General features: G+C 32.2%; 3 protein-coding genes across 5 annotated transcripts; 1 reads left to right on the top strand and 2 right to left on the bottom strand.

The window, feature by feature from the left end:
- Window positions 1–5,257: 5,257 nt before the first annotated feature.
- Window positions 5,258–10,461, bottom strand: LOC111300547 (auxin efflux carrier component 8-like). 3 transcript variants are annotated; one of them, XM_089747587.1, is made up of 7 exons: window positions 9,889–10,461; window positions 9,319–9,493; window positions 9,129–9,214; window positions 8,775–8,932; window positions 8,615–8,691; window positions 8,429–8,531; window positions 5,258–5,545 (listed from the first exon to the last, which is right to left on the bottom strand). In XM_089747587.1, the coding sequence occupies exons 1-6, from the start codon at window positions 10,394–10,396 to the stop codon at window positions 8,465–8,467; spliced, it is 1,071 nt and encodes a 356-aa protein (XP_089603713.1). In that variant the 5' UTR covers window positions 10,397–10,461; the 3' UTR covers window positions 5,258–5,545; window positions 8,429–8,464. The 3 variants fall into 3 exon arrangements, with proteins under 3 accessions (XP_089603713.1, XP_089603714.1, XP_022751911.1); XM_089747588.1 differs by having other exon boundaries at window positions 5,258–5,534; XM_022896176.2 differs by lacking the exon at window positions 5,258–5,545 and having other exon boundaries at window positions 8,372–8,531.
- A 2,419-nt stretch (window positions 10,462–12,880) lies between these two features.
- Window positions 12,881–16,058, top strand: LOC111300546 (pectate lyase-like). The gene is made up of 4 exons (XM_022896175.2): window positions 12,881–14,215; window positions 14,419–15,121; window positions 15,222–15,464; window positions 15,555–16,058. Exons 1-4 carry the CDS (start codon window positions 14,025–14,027, stop codon window positions 15,780–15,782), a joined length of 1,365 nt encoding a protein of 454 aa, XP_022751910.2. The 5' UTR covers window positions 12,881–14,024; the 3' UTR covers window positions 15,783–16,058.
- A 131-nt stretch (window positions 16,059–16,189) lies between these two features.
- Window positions 16,190–17,373, bottom strand: LOC149513734 (FACT complex subunit SSRP1-like). The gene is made up of 3 exons (XM_089746833.1): window positions 17,230–17,373; window positions 16,495–16,861; window positions 16,190–16,402 (listed from the first exon to the last, which is right to left on the bottom strand). Exons 1-2 carry the CDS (start codon window positions 17,356–17,358, stop codon window positions 16,724–16,726), a joined length of 267 nt encoding a protein of 88 aa, XP_089602959.1. The 5' UTR covers window positions 17,359–17,373; the 3' UTR covers window positions 16,190–16,402; window positions 16,495–16,723.
- Between the last annotated feature and the right edge of the window lie 584 nt (window positions 17,374–17,957).

Raw genomic sequence — 17,957 nt, 5'->3', positions numbered from 1 at the left:
TATAATTACTTGTACCTAAACTCTACCTAGAGATTAGGGAGTTCGAATGGTTTCTTTATATTTAAGAACTGATTTCAAAATTTCATCTCTTCGTTATACAGTATATCCATTTGTATATTTTCAGTGTTGTCTACATTCATCTCCCACGCATATGTCCTTTAATTACTATTGTTTATGTTATTAATTATAGCATCATCAAGTTTTTTGTGCAAAATGTTTTAATAGAAAATATTATTGAAAAAATTATACATTATAAAATAAAGCTCAAAATAATATTTTGAGGGAAATAACTATTACTACTCTGCCTAAATGTTAGAAAGTCACTAACAATTATCATCAACGAAGAATGTTTTTTCATTTTAAAAGAATGTCATGACAAATTTTAGGTGAAAAAAATTATCCTTAGGTAGAAAAAGTTACCCCTAAATTTTACCTAAATGTTAGAGAATTTTAATGTAATTATTTAACTTAAAGATTTTCACAACATTCTTAATTAATGATTTTTTTATAAAAAATAATTTTTTTAAAAAAATGAAGGAAATTATTAACATCACGTCAAAACCATTTTCATCTACTATTAAAAGATAATGCATGATTAATTGATATTGTTTTTAAACAGACGCTGTAAGGGTATTAATCTTTTCCCACGTGTAATCGTATTCTTGAATCCAACTTTGTTTTTAAATACCAAAGATATCTTTTTGATAAAACCTAAATTTATTCTTGGCTTTATTAAAAAGATGAACTTTTTAGGTGATCAATCACATCTAATAAAGAAAATTGATAGTGATTCCTTTTTTTATTTCCAAAATTTTACATCTTATGGTCAGTTTCATGGACTCGCACATTACAACATAAACCAGAAACAATAATTATGGTTTCTATTATTTTCCTTAGGGTTTTGTCATTAAGGATTTTCAAATGAGAAAGATACTTTTGGATAAACCAATTAAAGGCAACCTTTATGTGATTCTTATAAAAGATGTGAAACAATTCATTGGTATAAGGTAATGTAACCAACAAGCTTTGTTTAGTGGTAGTTGTTTTTCAATTTCTAGAATAAGTTAGCATCAACGACTTAGGCATCCAACTAGCAACATTATAACACAGTTAAAATCTAATAAATTTATCTGTCCTAAGGATTCTTCTTTTTGTAACTTAACTTGTATAGCTTGTTAAATATGAAAAAATAAATGTTTGTCTTTTGGTTTATCTACTAGGATAACTTCTAATGTTCTTGAATTAATTCATTATGATCTTTAGGGGCCATCACCTACTGCTACTATTACTAGTTTTCACTATTATCTTGTTTTTATGGATGATTATAGTTATTATACTTGGCTTTATCCATTGAAACGTCGCTCTAATAATGTTACTTGCTTTGAGAATTTTAAGATTATGGTTCAAAATTAATTTGGCAGCAAGATTAAAATTTTTCAGTGCGATAAAGCTAATAAGCTTGTTAAATGTGTCTTTAAAAATCTTTTTGACCATAGTATTTCTCTTTAAATTTTTTATCCACATATCCATGAACAAAATGGCTTAACAGAACGAAACATAGACATATTCAAGAAATGGGTCTAACTACATTGTTTTAAGTTTCTTTACCACTATCTCTTTGGCTTAAGGCATTTCTTATAGTTGTTTATCTTATCAATCATCTTCTTACTCTAGTTTTGGATAATTGTTCTCCTTTTGAAGTGTTATTTAACTATGTGCCAGATTATAATCATTTGAGAGTTTTTGGATATGTTCGTTATCCTTATTTAGTTCCTTATCAAAAGGATAAGTTTTCAATAAAATTCACTCGTTGTGTTTTTTTAGGGTATAGTTCAGTACACAAAGGATATTGTTATTTAAAACCCTCTGATGGTTGGGTGTATATTTTATAGCATGTTATCTTTAATGAAAATTGCTTTTTTTTTGCAAAATATTCTAGTTTTATAACTCATTGGATTTTTTCTCATCCTATTGATTCTTATACATTTTTTTAGGTTAGTTTCGAGGTATCTCTACCCATACCTCCTCTTACAATTGTGTCAAAACCATTATCAAATGCTTTAATTCCAAATACAATTGTTTTTGAACTTGATACAAATGTGTTGGCACCTCCAGCTCATCTATCATTTATGCCTACCACTTCTTTTGGTTCTAAAATCATGTATTCTATGATTAAATAAAGTTAAGATGGTACTCGAAAGCCCAAAATACCATACTCTTTACATGTTACAAATCATCTATCTCTTGAGCCAAGATCTTTCAAAAAGCATGTCAAGATGAAAAATTGATTTTAGCTATGAATGATGAATATTTCGTTTTGATGCAAAATAATACATGGTCTTTAGTGCCTCGCGATTCAGCCATGAATGTTGTTGGTTGTTGTTGGATCTATAAAATTAAAAAGTGAGCTAATGGTACTATTGAGCTATATAAAGCAAGATTTATAGCCAAAGGTTTCATACAACTAGAAGGTATTGACTTTGAATCCATTTTAGCCCTATTGTTAAGGCCACCACTATTCAAATTGTTCTTTCTATTGTCGTTAGTAAAGAATGGTCTTTCAGGTAATTAAATGTCAAAAATGCAGTTTTACACAGCAAGTTGCATGAAAAAATTTATATGGCACAACCACTGTGGTTTATAGACCCTAATCATCCTCATCATGTTTGTGATAGCATCGCTCTCTTTATGATCTTAGCCAAGCTCCGCGACCTTGGTTTTAGAGATTTAGTTATGTTTTTCATGCTTTTGGTTTCAAAAGCAGTGAAGCGGGTCTTTCTATGTTTATATGGCATTCCCCATCTAGCACTATGCTACTTCTACTTTATGTGGATGACATCATTCTCACATGTTCTTCATTTAGTGTTATTCATTCATTCATTTTACAACTTTTTTCACAATTTTTAATGAAAGATCTTGATAATCTTCATTGTTTTCTTAGAATAGACATTTGTTGTTAACCTATACAAAATATGTGTTATCTCTACCTTTTTGTTTGGCTATAAAAAACTGTAAACTTACTTCTATTTCGATAACTGCTGATAAGAAGATTTCTTTATACGATAAAATTTCACTTTTAAACCTATCACAATATCACACCATTATTGGAGTTTTGCAATATCTTACCTTTACTAAACCTGACATTACTTATGATTTGCAACAAGTCTGTCAATTTGTATATGCTTTTCATGATATTAACTTTTAGGCTATGAAACAAATGTTAAGATATCTTAAAAGAACTATCAATTGTGGTATTTAATTTTTTCTTTGCACTACACCTAATCTGGTATGCTAAGTTATTGATTATTGGGCTAGTTGCCCAAACACCAAATGTTTTACAATAGGTCATTTTGTTTTCTTAAGTTTCAATCTTGTTTCTTGAAATACTAAAAAGCAAGTATTTGTTGCTCAATCTAGTATTGAAGCAAAGTAAATGGCTCTTTTTATAGCCTTTTGAGATATACATTAAATTTATTATATGTTGAATGAGATTGGATTTCCTCTTGCATTACCTTGTTACTCTGACAATATGGGTGCTACTCAACTTGCTGCCAATCCAATCTTTCATGCTTGCATAAAATATATAGAAACCTCTTATCATTTTTTTCAAGATCTTGTTTGCAAGCATGTTCTTCAAGTCTTTTTTGTTCATTCTTATTCACAACTATTTGATATATTTACCAAGGGATTTTCTTTCTTAATTTTCATTTATTTAAGAACAAGTTCTTGTGGAGTTCTCCCCAATCACTTGAAAAGGAGTATTAGAATAATGTTATGAATAAATATACATTTAGTTAAGTGCAAATATACTTGAAGTATTTATACTCTCTCATAATATAAATATATATGCTAAAACCCTAAATGGAGTAAGGGCAGATCATTTGTTTCTTTATAGTTTCTTTACAAGTTATTTTGTTAGAAATAAAAGTAGGGGGGATCACTTATTCTTAAAGAAGCTTAATGGAAAAGTTTTCTTAATCCATCCCCAAAATAACCTTAGGATTTAAATTAAACTTGGTAATTTCAAACAAGATATAATGATACGAGACGAAAAAAATAGGAAAGCAACATCTATAGTTTAAGATTTTAACAAAAATCATATATAGGTTTGATAAAAACAAAAAAAATATGTTTTATTTTTAGTATATTAACACGAATTATAACATGATAATTTTCATATTTTTCACACATTAGACACAAAATAAATAAACATAAGTATACAAATTATCATGTCTAGTGGAATGTTTTTAGAACATATTCATCTACTTTTTTCTTTACATTTATTTTTTCCTCTTATAAAGGTTAGGTATCAAATAATGGTAGACGTGGTGATTATAAAAGTATAAAGAACTTTATTTTCGGTAGATAGTTAAGGTATTTTTACCATCATTGATCTAAACGTAGATTATAGTTTCCTTGTTGTTAAGTTATACCGTTTCATCTTTTCTTTAGGTAAAGAAGGGCCAGATAGGCTAAACTCTAAAAAAAATCTTGCTAGTAAGATTTAATTTTCATAGTAAAAAAGTTGTCCAAACTTTCCAACCGTTAAGAAACTATAAGAACACTAAACTTAAAAAATAATAGCTAAACATTATCCAAATATTTTTGAAGTGTCATAGAACTGGTAGAAAATTTCAAATAAAATGGATGATATCTAAGTTGCTTTGCAAAAGCCATTGAAAGAAGCCACGCCACAACAATAGCTAGAAGGTAATGACAAATCGATATGACGAATATAAAGTTTGGAAATACAGTGTAACATAAACTTGAATGAAAAATGAAAGTGAGAAATAGTGAGCGTATGTGCGTGTCTATTGTAGTGGTAAGAGAATGCATATGTAAAAGCTCCAATACAACAATTGATGGTGATAGATAATATTTAGATGGTAACATGAAGAAAAAGCAACTTTACTGTAAGGAATAAAAGGTGTGAAAGTTATACAGAGGTTCCAATGTTACAATAAAATTTAAAAGAAGACCTAATTTAGACGGTAGCACTAATAGGAAGACCATGCTATGCATTGTGTTACTTATAATTTTATCACTCTTCATTGCAATTTGTGAGAACTATGGCATGTTTAGGTTTCCCAACCTTCTAGTCCTTCCAGGGTGTATTATCACTAGATGAAATGACACCACCATTCAAAATAATAGGTCATCACTCAAAACGTCATAACAAATGACACACTTCAACAAATTGTATTTTGCCTTCAATAATGTGATAAAAGCAAACAAACTGCAACAACTCATGCCCTGTGTGTTAATCTATTGTAAACCCATCTATAATAGTAGAATTTATTGTACAACTGTTAAAAAAATATTTTGGAGGCATCTTGTATTTGGAATAGAATACAAATAATCCATGTCTATTTCCAACTCTATTGGTACCTCAACGAGCCATATACTTTGCCTGCTAGCAGACCATTTGTTATCGTTTGACCCTTTAGTGTCTATACATCAATCTGTGTCTCTTCCACAACATCATAACTTGTATTGACTCTTAATAAATTTATGCTTGTCCCATAGCTCCCAATCTGAAATCAATCTAAAAAATTATAAAATAAGATTATGAAAACTGAGTGATTCTTAGTAAGAAATTTTTTGGGAACAAAATTCTGAATAATGCTTTAGGATGTTAAAGAATGATTACCGCAAAGGAAAAACTATTGCAAACAATATAAATTCATATATAATAGTATAATTCTAGTTTTTCTATAAATATTCTCAAGGGTCACAAAGGAAAAAAAAGGTTCGATCAATCTGCAAGATAAACTAAAACTAACTCTTAATAGAAATAAAGTATTGTAGTTCGTTTAGTTAGATGAATTAATGAACTAACATGAATGAGTTGTAAATTTTATATAATCAACAAATGAATTAGATAACCTATAAATTACCATAGGTTTAGAAGCTCCTAACTTTTGAAATTTCAGGAAAGTAATAGGCAGAACTCATGATGGTTAAGTGATGTCTTGATTACTTTTGTAAAATTAGTCTGCTTCATTAATGGGTGCAACATGAATCTGCAGCCTCTTTGGCCCATAAAATGTCAAATCAAGTCAATCAGAAGCTAGATAAGCAAGAGTGGAGGAAGGAAGATTGATTTTTCGACCATTGAACTACGACTACGGGTTTGAGTTTCGAATTTACATCCACGACTTCAAGAAGTCTTTGTGTAAAACCTAAGCCAAAGAGGTAAAAAGAAGGTTGAAAAAGAATGAGCAATTAAGTTTTGAAATGGAACCAACACCAGAACATCAACGATGAAAAGGATGGTTGCGACAGAAATTTGGTTTTATATAATATAAACCTATATATAATTAAATAAATAATAAAAATATATTTTATATATTCAAGGCGAGACTAAACATCCTAAACCTATTTTCAACTTATCCCAATTTAAAAGGAAAAAAAAAAAAAAAACTCTACCTAATTTCTAATTTAAAAAATATATTTATTAGATCAAGACAAATCAAAACTCATAAAATACAAGTTGTTTTGTCATCACTTACTCTTATCTTCATTGACATTTTTTTTACAAAATTTATTTAATTAAAACTAAAAATTAAAAATTAAAGAAATTAAAGTCAAATTAAAAAAAAAAAAAAATGAGGGAGGTACCATACAAAAAATTTTTAATGCAAGAAAACTGAAAAAATTTATTGCATGATTAAAAATAAAAAATAATATAAAAAAACAAAATATTTTTTTAAAAAAAGAAAAAAAAATTGAAGGGTTAGAGGTCGAAAAAAACTAAGTCTGCCTCTAACCCGTGCCAATTTGTTTCTAAAAATGAAAAAGAAAAAATCGTGATTAATCCCTAATTAAAAAAATGCACCTATTAAGTCCAGTATAAAAAATTATAAAAAATTAAAAAATAAAAAATTAAGATGATAATCAACAACTCTATTGATATTTTCTTCTTAAAATAATTATCTAATTAAAAAAGAAAATATTGAGAAATTATTTTTAGTATAATACCTAAATTATAAATCTTTCAATTGAAGCGATACTAATTATTTATTCATCACGTGTCATCATTTAAAATTAGATATGTTAAAAATGAGTATCGCATTAATTAACAAATTCACAGTCTAGATATTATATTAAAAAATTTTAAAATTTAAATATCATATTAAATATTTCACTATCATTTAAATCTTTTAATAAAATAATTAACTATTCTTCTACTATAATTTATCAATGAATTTCAATATAGCATCTATTATTATTATTATGATTATTATTGTTTAAATTCGTTTAATACATCTATTATTATTATTATTCATGTGACCAATTGATAAATTAAACTCGTAATTAATGAGAAAAAATTAAAAATCATAATATATGGAATGAGAAATTTAAAAAATCTCATGTTAAGCAAGTTATTATAAGTTTCTCTCTTTACGGAAAATTAATCATTAAAACTGAAATATATAAATTACAGGGTGTTTAGATTGTAAGACGTAAATGGTAGTTGTTTGATGAATATATTCTGAAACCTAAATGAAATATGCCGCAAAAAAAGGCAAAAAAGTCTGATGCTTATAGCAGTCACGTGCATGGGGACTAATTGGCCACACATGCATTAGCACAAATTGTGGACAGATTTAAGCATTTTACAGACTTGATTATTGTTTGTGGGAATGAGAGTGATCTATCGAATCTTGAAAAAAAAAAAATTAAAAGAATAAAATTTGTTGATATAAAGCACTAATGGGCACATTCACATAACATTGGCATATTCATGCTTGTAAATCTAGAGTTCATGTTTTACTGTAGGAAAATGATGTTCAAATCTGATGATGAAAATTTATCTTGAATGGTGATGATATTTTTTGAAAATAACCTTGATAGTTTTTTCGTTTTAATATTTGAGATTATCAAATTTTGAATTTGATTGCTGGAACTAAAACTTTAGTACTTTATCAAAAAACTACATAATTATTGGAAACCTATGAGCATTTACTTAAATAGAATATGAAAATGTAGATCAATTTGTAGTGTATATTAATACTTAGCTTGGACATGAATTTTTCAATTGGAGATAGAATGAAAGATCGTAAAATTTATAACATGTTTGTCTAACTTTTAATGTTATCAGCTCATGGATCAAACATGGTGGTCTTCCTGGGACAGACAATCATGCACAGAAAATAAAAGAGTTTACCTTTCAGCATTGCTAATTCTGTTCTATTTCTAAAAGTAACAAAGTTTTAAAAAAAAAAAAAAAAAAAAAAAGAAGAAAAAACCACAGAAAATGGCTTTTGGGTTTTACTCTTGTTAAATGTAACTTATAGTCTTTTCCACCAAGGAAAAAATCAACAATGCCAAAGAATTTTCAGAAAACTGAATTGGACATCTATATCCATCTAAAAAACTTTTGACCCTTTCGCAGAATTGATTTCAGGTAAAAAGAAATTACTACCGTTTCTGGAATAACTAGCAGAGTTTTCCAGGAATTTCACAATGCCAAAAGAAGATAGTAGACTAATGCTACAGGTAAGGCCATAAGCATGCCAAAGATTACCCTGAAACCAACAAAACCAAGACCACATTATTCAATGGATCCAAATGAAAAGATAATGTTGAAAAACTTCAGATGTTTGATTACCCTGTGCTCAGTATATCCGGATGAACATTGTACTCTTTGGCGAAAACAAATGGAACGACTCCTTGAGGAAGAGCTGCCTGGAACGTAGATTGTGTATCAATGTTTAGCTTTCATCCCTTGATTGTAAGTAGAAATTAAGAATAATACAAAGTTGGCTAACCTGCACAATTGCCACTCTTAATAATCTGCCTCTAAGTCCAAGGGCAGTAGAGGATGCTGCCATTAAAGCAGGACCGGCCATGAATTTCATGATCATGGCTACTGCTGCCATCCGAATACCACATGCTATTATGCTAGGCCGTGATGCCATAAATAGACCTATTAAGTGACAGCAGCAGGAGTTAGAATTGATGTTTAACAAGTTCTTGATTACGTAAATATGTTTGTGTAATGAACCTATGCCGCCTTCGGCCTGATGGTTCAAGTATCACCCCCTTGGAGGATGGGATTTTACCTCTTATCATGTAACCTAATCATTGAACCAAAATAAAAGAATGGTACTGCATAATCATACCTAAGCTGAACATTGCCATACCAAGTCCTCCACTTGATAATATTGCTATTGATTTTTCAATAATGGCAGGGAATTTTATGTTCCACCTACAAGAGATTTCAGCAAGTTAAAAGAAATATCAGTCACCAATAATCTTTATCAAGATGAAAATCTTGGCTTAAAATTTTCTCTAATGCTTCTATAATCCAACCTGAATCGAATGCTTGCCCAAATAAGACCCAGCAAGGTTGCATGAGTATTAGGATTTGCCATGAGCTTCTTCCCCACAGTCAAGAAAATGAGCATAGTCTTTGATTTCCTTGGTCTGGTGTGTGCCTCTTCTCCTTCCTCTTTCCCTTGTGCTTCTTCAGGGGCCTCTTGGTCCCCTTATTTCAGACAAAAAAAAAAAAAATAGTAACAGCAACAATATAATAATGGAAGAAAGCATTTTATTCAGACATCAAAATCATGGTTTAGTAGTCATTACATATAATATGCATTATGTGAAGGGTCTTACGTGATACACGTGCAAAAGGAATGAAGAAAATTTAACTGAAACAGAAAACATTAAAAAAAAAAAAAAAAACAAACAAACAAAGAGAAAAAGAGAAAGAGAGAAGGAGAGAAACCCCTATGTAATCTGGACCCACTTGATTTATCTTTTGTTTCTAAAGTTGACTGAACTAACTTGAAATTCAATCAACCCTTGATTTTGGGTATGTTTAATTTTATGAAATTAATCCATGTTTATATGTAATGCAGTGTTTGAATGTCCAGCTACCTGTATGTTGTGAAGGTGGTGTCTCAGAGGCTGCCTTTGTAGCATTTAGCTCAAACAGAAACAACAGCAAATTGTACCAAATCAAGCTTTGTAGGACAACTATCTGAGCCAGGAGTGCAACTGATTTATCTCCATACATGGCCCTCAACAGTGGAATCCCCAGGATTAAAGTGTTGGGGAAGGTTGATAGCGAGAGGCCGGTTATGATCGATGGTAAACCTCCCCGGGAGCTGAATTTGCTGATGGCTATCAAAACAAGAACGGCTAGTAGTTTTTGAAGAAAGTCAGCAAGTATGAGTTTCAGGCTCATTTTGTAGGGGTTGTTTTCTGAGATCACTTGGAAAGACAACAATGGGATAGAGAATTTAGCTACAAACTTGTTTATGCCTGCACATTGCTCTGGTGTGAAGAGTTTCCACCGTTTCACTGAGATGTAGGCCAAAATCATGGCAAAGTACAACGGGACAGTGGCTGCGACGACATGATAGACATCTGCCAGGGAAATCATGGTAAACTGGTGATTGAAGGGTTGTACAAGAATGTACTGCTTTTTCTATAGAACCTTGGTAATGGACACTCTTTATATATGCTCTGTTGGTTGCTTTGTCAGAAATAAAAAGTCAGGCAGTATCAACTGTTCTTGAAGAAGCTTAATGGAAAAGTTTTCTTAATCCATTCCCCAAAATAACCTTAAGATTTAAATTAAACCTAGTAATTTCAAACAAGATATAATGTTAAGAAACATAATTTAAATTTTTTTGAAAAAAATCATATATAAGTTTGATAAAAACAAAAAAAATTGTGTTTTGTATTTGTTATATATGATACGAATTGTAAAATAATAATTTTCGTATTTTATACATGTTAAACATAAAATAAGTAAATATTAATACATAAATTGTTAAGTCTAATTTAAATTTAAATTGCTTTTGTCATGTTGCCAATCCTGATTTATTGCCCTTCTACATGAATTACGGGGATGTTTTTAGAACATATTCATCTACTTTTTTTCTTTACATTTATTTTTTCCTCTTGTAATGGTGAAGTATCAGATAATGCTAGACATGGTGATTATAAAGATCTTTACTTTCAGTAGGAAGTCAGGGTATTTTTGTCATCATTGATCTAAAGGTAGATTCCAGTTCCCTTCTTGTTATGTTATACTGGTTAATCTCTTCTTTAGGTAAAGGAGGGCTAGATAGGCTAAACTCTAAAAAAATCTTGCCAGTAGGCTTTAATTTTCATGAATTCACTCTCAAAGACCGAAAGAAGATTCATGTTTTTTGTGCTTTTTTTTTCTTCTTTTGCACTTATTAGGAGTAAAAAACTAAATTCGATACATCTTGAATCCGAAACTTATTTTATTTACTTTATATAATCATTTTCAAAAAATAACATTCAATAAATCTATCATTTAAATTTCAATACCTATATTTTTTTTTTTATTCTAAGCTACAACCTTATTTATAAGAAAAAGTACTATATATATTAACGAAACCTACAGAACTTCCTAGACAATCTAACCAACAATTCTTGGATCATAGAAAATCACATTAAGGATAATCTTTTGACCCTTGAAAACCTCAATTCTTTATAAAAGTATTTCAGGAGGAAAGAAGAGTTAATTGTGATAGTCATCTCAATGAGCAGCATATGCCCATGTTGGCCAAATGTTGTCTGTCAAATCCATTTCTGTCTTGGATGAATATATCTATACAATAAAAATGTCTGAAACACCCTTCATGGATTTGAGTAAATGGGATTTAACTACATCTTGTCAACCTAGGTACTCTTAGCTTATGATTTAGATTTTAGATTGCTTCACAGAATTTTTTGGTATTAAGCTGAGGAAGAAGGAATAAAGAAGTGAATTGCAAGGGAAGTAATTGAAGTACCGAGTTTATGACAGTGGCGGGGGAAGCATTTTTCTAATTGTAGTTAAAAGTGTGAGAATAAGTGTTGTGATGAATTCACTTTTTAAAATGTGAAATTTTGCCATAAAGAGCCCTGTTGTATCTTTCTTTATTTACATCTAGAAGAGTTCAATGCCAAGGGATCATTGAAAGCAGGTCAATACCTTTGTCTGAAGGCTTTCCCATATGTGGTTTCTTCTATTCTTTATTTGACTATAATAAACATTATTAACAGGATTTGTATATTCTTTAAAAAAAAAAAAAAAAACTTCTTCATAAGCAAGTCAAATCCAGGATGCCACTTTTTAAAAATGATTGCATAAATCAGCTCCAGGTTAAGCTTTATCATGTACTTTATATCTGCATAACCATCCATTATGGTTTCTAATTTTTTTTCAGTATGCTGCTCTTTTCTCTTACCAGCATCTGCAACATGGGAACTAGTTTGTTAACTGAGGAAGAGACTGCAAGAAATTTGAGAACATCACTCATTTTTCTAGGGTGACATACTGTTATGCCAATTGAAAACAGATGTTTTATAGTATCTGTCTAACGCTGTTGCATTGCTAGGATTAAACTTAGTAGTTTTCCTGTTTAGATTAAACAAACATTTCGTGCTCATGCTTTTGTTGCATTGAATCTTTTGTCGGTCGAATCCTTTACGTGGACAAAGGAATGCCAAGAGATGTACTGATTAATTTAAACATTTCAAAGCCACTAAAAGTTTCTAAGTACTGCAGATTTAGGAAACAAATTCCAATCCGGCAGAAAGGTTCCCAAACTTCATTTTCATGGGCATCTTGTCTGATTGTTGTCTGCAATGCATGGATATGTATGATTACAATGGATTAAGGAATATAAATGTGTCATTTTGGTATAAAAAGAATTTCTTGACTCTTAGTTACACTATTCTTTTCAGATTGAAGAAAAGATTATACAAACTCACACGATATTGACTAACAATACTTTGAGACCATGTCCCTGTTCTATTTTTAAATGTTTGTATCGCATTTCTCTTTTTGACAGACTGTTTTTGCCTTTTACTGATTTCCAACACCTAAACAATTTCAAATAAAGTGAAGTAAAGCTTATATGACACTAGTTGTCTCTCTATTTGTTAAACTCTCTGAATCATCTCTGCCTGGTCCAACAAGACTTGAACCTACCTGTTAAGACCAACGTGGACCCTGTTTCTAAGGATGGGTTCCCCATAGTCATGTTTCTTAGGTAAACTCAGCAGCAACTCCAATACTGTGTACACCATGTAAAATAGTGTTTTCTTCTGACTGAAGTATATTTGTAAGAGAGTCTTTTTAATTTTTCAACTCAAATCGGAATATTGAGAATCTAAGATCATATTTCACTTCATGGCAGACAAGTTCCTTTCCTCCACCAAGAACATTTATCATTGATTCCCTCAAGATCAGCAAATTGCTCCCAGAATTCGGTAGGCGAATACCGAATGGGGCTGAACTTTTTTTTTTTTTTTTGGGGGGGGTGTATTTGGTTTCATTTTGTATTAAGCATGTGTATGGGGAACAAAATTCTGCTGGAAAGTGTCTCCTCACATATTTTTTTATAAATTCCGTATTTTTTTCCGATTGTTCAAGAATACTAGCCAATGATAATTGTGAGAGAAAACTTTTAACAGTATCCAACTGTTGCTTCAGAGGTTTAATGGATTCTAGGCACCAAAAAATGAGGAGCTGGCTGCAGTTATGGGATTTTGAAGCTTGTGCAAAGGACAGATAATAAGAGGTTTGTTAGAACTTAAAACAAATAAAAATAGTCTTTCATTTAGGATCTGTTGTCTGGATTGTATTTCGGAGCTTGAAAATCCTGAATGTGACACCAGCTGCTGCCATTGGTTCAATTAAGAGTCCAAATTTAGATTGCGAGCCTACCATTGGTTTTAGACCACTTCTTGATTTTTGTGGAGAAAAACAGTGTGATTTCTAATGTTGTAAGAGAAACATGGTTGGCCACTCTCTGCGCTCTAATTTTAGAACAATACAGTTTCTTGGATGTTTTATTTAAAGGCACCCGAAATGCTCTTGGTTTCCACAGATCTGAACAACCCAAGGCTTCGCCAACCAAGTTGGCAGCTTAGGCCTTTAGATATTTAGGCACCATTTTCTTGGTGTAGCTGGGTTGAATGTTCAGGGTGGTCAGGCCCCTCATATCACCCAGCAATTGAACCAAGAAAAAAAATCCCAAAAAGAAATGGAGGTAAATAAGCTGAGACTGGTTTTCTTCTTTTCTTTTGCCGCCCTAATTCCAAGCCTGTGGGCAAATATTGCTGAATTTGATGACGTTTGGAAGCCACGTGCGGAAGAAGCCTGGAAGAATACCCTGGCAGCATACGAACCGAACCCAGAAAATGTCACCAGTAACCTCAACTATAATGTTAACAAGTAAATCTTATGGCATTCTCTTTCCATCTCTCCTTTTTCATTATCGTCTATGTCAATTATCAAGTTGTATGGTCACAGGTCTTTAGCTTAATAGTCAGGTTGCCATCCTTTAGATGGATGGAGAGCCACAGATCCTAAATTCATTTCCCTAACTTATATGTTAAATAGAGGCACACTCATCCTTCTTGGACAATTTGGTGCAGGGCTATGGCAAAAGTTAGTTCTAACAAAACCATGGAATTTGAGGGTGTTAGCACTAACAGCACCAGGAGGAACTTGAGGGGAAAGCACAAAACGTACACTGGACCATGCATGGGGACTAACCCAATTGACAGGTGCTGGCGATGCGACAAGAACTGGGCCAAGAATCGTAAGAAGCTGGCGAATTGCGTGCTTGGGTTTGGCCATAAAACTCAGGGAGGAAAGACGGGAAAGTACTATAGGGTGACAGATAATTCTGATGATAATGTGTTAGACCCCAGGCCAGGAACTTTGCGTCACGCAGTGATCCAGAAGAAGCCCTTGTGGATCATTTTTTCTCATGACATGAACATCAAATTGTCACAGGAGCTAATTGTCCAAAGCAAGAAGACAATCGATGGTCGTGGAGCTAATGTTCACATTGCTTATGGAGCTGGCATTACCCTTCAATTTGTGGACAATGTGATTATTCACAACATTCATATTCATCACATTGTTAAAAGTAACGGTGGCCTAATCAGGGACTCCGTGGATCACTACGGTTTACGGACGGTAGGTGATGGAGATGGAGTTTCCATCTTTGGATCAACAAACATTTGGCTGGATCATCTTTCCATGTCCGAGTGTCAGGATGGACTCATCGATGCAATCCAGGGTTCAACTGCAATCACCATCTCGAACTGCCATTTCACCCATCATAACGATGTAATAATTTTTACCTTAAAACACTAAACAGGTTCACATGTTTTCAACATGTTGTCGCGCAGTTTTCAACTAATTAAGCATGTTTGGGTTTTTTCTTCAGGTGATCCTGTTGGGTGCAAGTGACACCTACGCAAGAGATAAACTCATGCAAGTCACAGTTGCATTCAACCATTTTGGCAAGGAACTGATACAAAGAATGCCTAGATGCAGATGGGGTTTCTTTCATGTTGTCAATAATGACTACACTCACTGGAAAATGTATGCCATTGGTGGTAGCATGCATCCCACCATCATCAGCCAGGGCAACAGGTTCATTGCTCCAGACGACCCCAAGGCCAAAGAGGTAAATCCAAAATAATTTAAAACATAGCAATTATTTTAATAACTTGATGTTCATACAAATTAACTTGTTTTGTTCATTGCGTCTCAACAGATAACCAACAGGAACTATGCACCAGAGTCAGAATGGAGTAAGTGGGTATGGAGATCAGAAGGAGACTTGTTCATGAACGGAGCCTTCTTTAGAACTTCTGGGCCACCCGCACCACCCCGTTTGAACTTCAACAAGTTGCAAATGATCAAAGCCAAGCCTGCATCATTTGTCAGAAGGCTCACTCGTTTTGCAGGGGCTCTTAACTGCAAAAAGGGGTTCAAGTGCTAGAAAGAATTCTCAACTCCACTAAAGGAGTCATACATAATTTTTTTTTCTTTTTTTACATGTAAACAAGATTATGATAAATGGGGGAAAAACAAAATCTCTTTTTTTTTTTTCATTTTGTTTATTGTTTGGATCATTGGGAAGTGAGAAGTTATTTGGAAGTGAGAAAAAAGTTATTTATTTCTAATGAAATTCATCTGTTATATGGTATTGCTAATTTTTATTGCACACTTTTTCCCTACATTTTTAGTATATTTGTGTTGATTCCAAATTAGAAGCTCTGAACATCCTTCAATCATTTCTTTGGAATAGAATAGAAGGTGAAACCAGCTTTTGGTATTTCTCTGAATGAAAGCAGGATGGAAAAAGGGTTGATCCAAAAAAGAAAACAATGAAAATTGTTTGGATATAATAATAAATATAATTAAAAAGGCATTAAATTTTGAGAAGTTACATTAATGGATGTATGGCTTCCGGGTCTTTAAATGAAATGAATTTTCTCAACTCAAGTTTCTATACTAACATTACAGACCAGAACTGGTTTCGTTTCCTGAATCTATGTTCATTGGTTGAATGGTTTCTATCTGCTAGGGCCTTTGCTTCATATGGTTCTTTCTCCGCCGCTGCAAAGAAATGTTTATAAGCCAAAATAAACAAATTGATTTATAGAAACAGCAAGGAATAATTAATAATTCAGAAAATAACTATATCTGACAGCTTTTTCTACTTCTCTCCAACAATTCAGGACGACTCTGTGAACGAAACTCCAGGATTACTTTTCTTATATTCTGTGAACAACAAAACCAGCTTAATCAGTACATTCACTAAGTTTAATCAGGATTGCCTTAGTAGAAGAAGTTTCCTTTCTGGAATCCTTTTTGGCAGGCTTCTGTAATTGGTTATTCAATGTGAGGTACCAAAAGATAATTTGTCCAGAATTTCCACTACAAGAATAAAGTATGTGAAGGAACAAAATGACTTGCCTCTTTCTCATCTCCACTTTCATTAGAATCAGATTCTTCCTCGCCAGAATCATCAGTTGGAGAGCCTCCATCGTCCTTGTCAATGACAAAGTCCTCATCCTGGATTGATTCACCATGTTTTCAACACCGACAAAAAGACAACCAGTGGGGACATGCGGAAGCTAAAAAGTCAGACAAGAACATCTATGTACATAATGCTACATGCAAGCAGTCACAGAGAAGGTAACATGAAAACTGGGACATTTTCTTCCCTATAACTGCTACTAAACCCAATGGGCTTAACTCGTTCTTCATATTTGAGGACAAAATATATAAACTTATTGTAAACATTTGCCCAATAACAGATTTGAATAATGTCAAGATTGCTTGCCAGCATTACAGGACAAGAATATAAAATTGCAATTAATACATACAGAATTCAAACTACAAATAAATAAATAAATCCAGGCAATTGATAAAGAATTCACCTCCTCATAACTTTCATCTGCACCAGCTTCATTCTTAATGTGCTCAAGATGTGAGTCAACTGCATAATCATCCTCGTTTTGAAGAATTTCGGCCACACCATCTATGGTTCGCACAACTCCAAGGTTCATAATCTTCAAACCCTTAAAACTGCACGAACAGACAGCAGTTAGCATATTGCCAAAACAACAAAAATGATTCATCCAATCAAGAACATATCAACCTGATCTTATGAAGTCAAACAAATTATGATATTCATTTCTCTGAATATTCAGGAATAAATGTTTTTGCTCAGTTTTTAATCTTATAAGAAGATCAAAGTAATGCATATTTGAGCAACCAGCAGCATGCCTATGAAATTCTACATAGTCAATCTGGCATTTTGAGAAAAAAGGAAAGAACAACCAAGCATGTCATTTCAAATGGATATCTATCATTTGCATTTAGACAACAAATTAATGTAGAGACAGTTTAGACTTTATACCTCCTCATGAAGAATAAGTGTAGGAGGTTTGGGTAGAAAGAAGAAGCTCCCTTCAAGTGGATACAGGACTCCATCTTCAGCTTTCAGTGAAGATTTGAACGCATAACCACCATCTTGACAGCTACGGAATATTCCTGGCTTCGGAACTTTGGCACCAGATAAACCACACATTATTGTGGTGAACACTTCATGAATAAGTCCCTGTTTAATCAAGCACACCATAATAATAGGTGTAAATCTGATAAA

This window comes from Durio zibethinus, chromosome 18 (genome assembly GCF_047325235.1).
Source record: "Durio zibethinus cultivar Kanyao isolate XHJ-2024 chromosome 18, ASM4732523v1, whole genome shotgun sequence".
In the NCBI taxonomy this organism is placed as follows: Eukaryota; Viridiplantae; Streptophyta; class Magnoliopsida; order Malvales; family Malvaceae; genus Durio; species Durio zibethinus.
Note: the sequence above shows the minus strand (reverse complement) of the source record. Positions and strands in the feature narration are given on the sequence as shown.

Bases quoted from the DNA above. Each gene is read 5' to 3' on its own strand.
- LOC111300547 (XM_089747587.1), bottom strand. From the start codon at position 10,396: ATGATTTCCCTGGCAGATGTCTATCATGTCGTCGCAGCCACTGTCCCG. The intron at 9,215-9,318 runs GTTGGATTATAG...AATCTCTTGTAG, and splicing joins TGGGCAAGCATTCGATTCAG to GTGGAACATAAAATTCCCTG. The intron at 8,532-8,614 runs GTAATCAAACAT...TGTTGGTTTCAG, and splicing joins CCGGATATACTGAGCACAGG to GGTAATCTTTGGCATGCTTA.
- LOC111300546 (XM_022896175.2), top strand. From the start codon at position 14,025: ATGGAGGTAAATAAGCTGAGACTGGTTTTCTTCTTTTCTTTTGCCGCC. The intron at 14,216-14,418 runs GTAAATCTTATG...AATTTGGTGCAG, and splicing joins CTCAACTATAATGTTAACAA to GGCTATGGCAAAAGTTAGTT. The intron at 15,465-15,554 runs GTAAATCCAAAA...GCGTCTCAACAG, and splicing joins ACGACCCCAAGGCCAAAGAG to ATAACCAACAGGAACTATGC.
- LOC149513734 (XM_089746833.1), bottom strand. From the start codon at position 17,358: ATGAACCTTGGAGTTGTGCGAACCATAGATGGTGTGGCCGAAATTCTT. The intron at 16,862-17,229 runs GTGAATTCTTTA...GAATCAATCCAG, and splicing joins CAGATGAAAGTTATGAGGAG to GATGAGGACTTTGTCATTGA.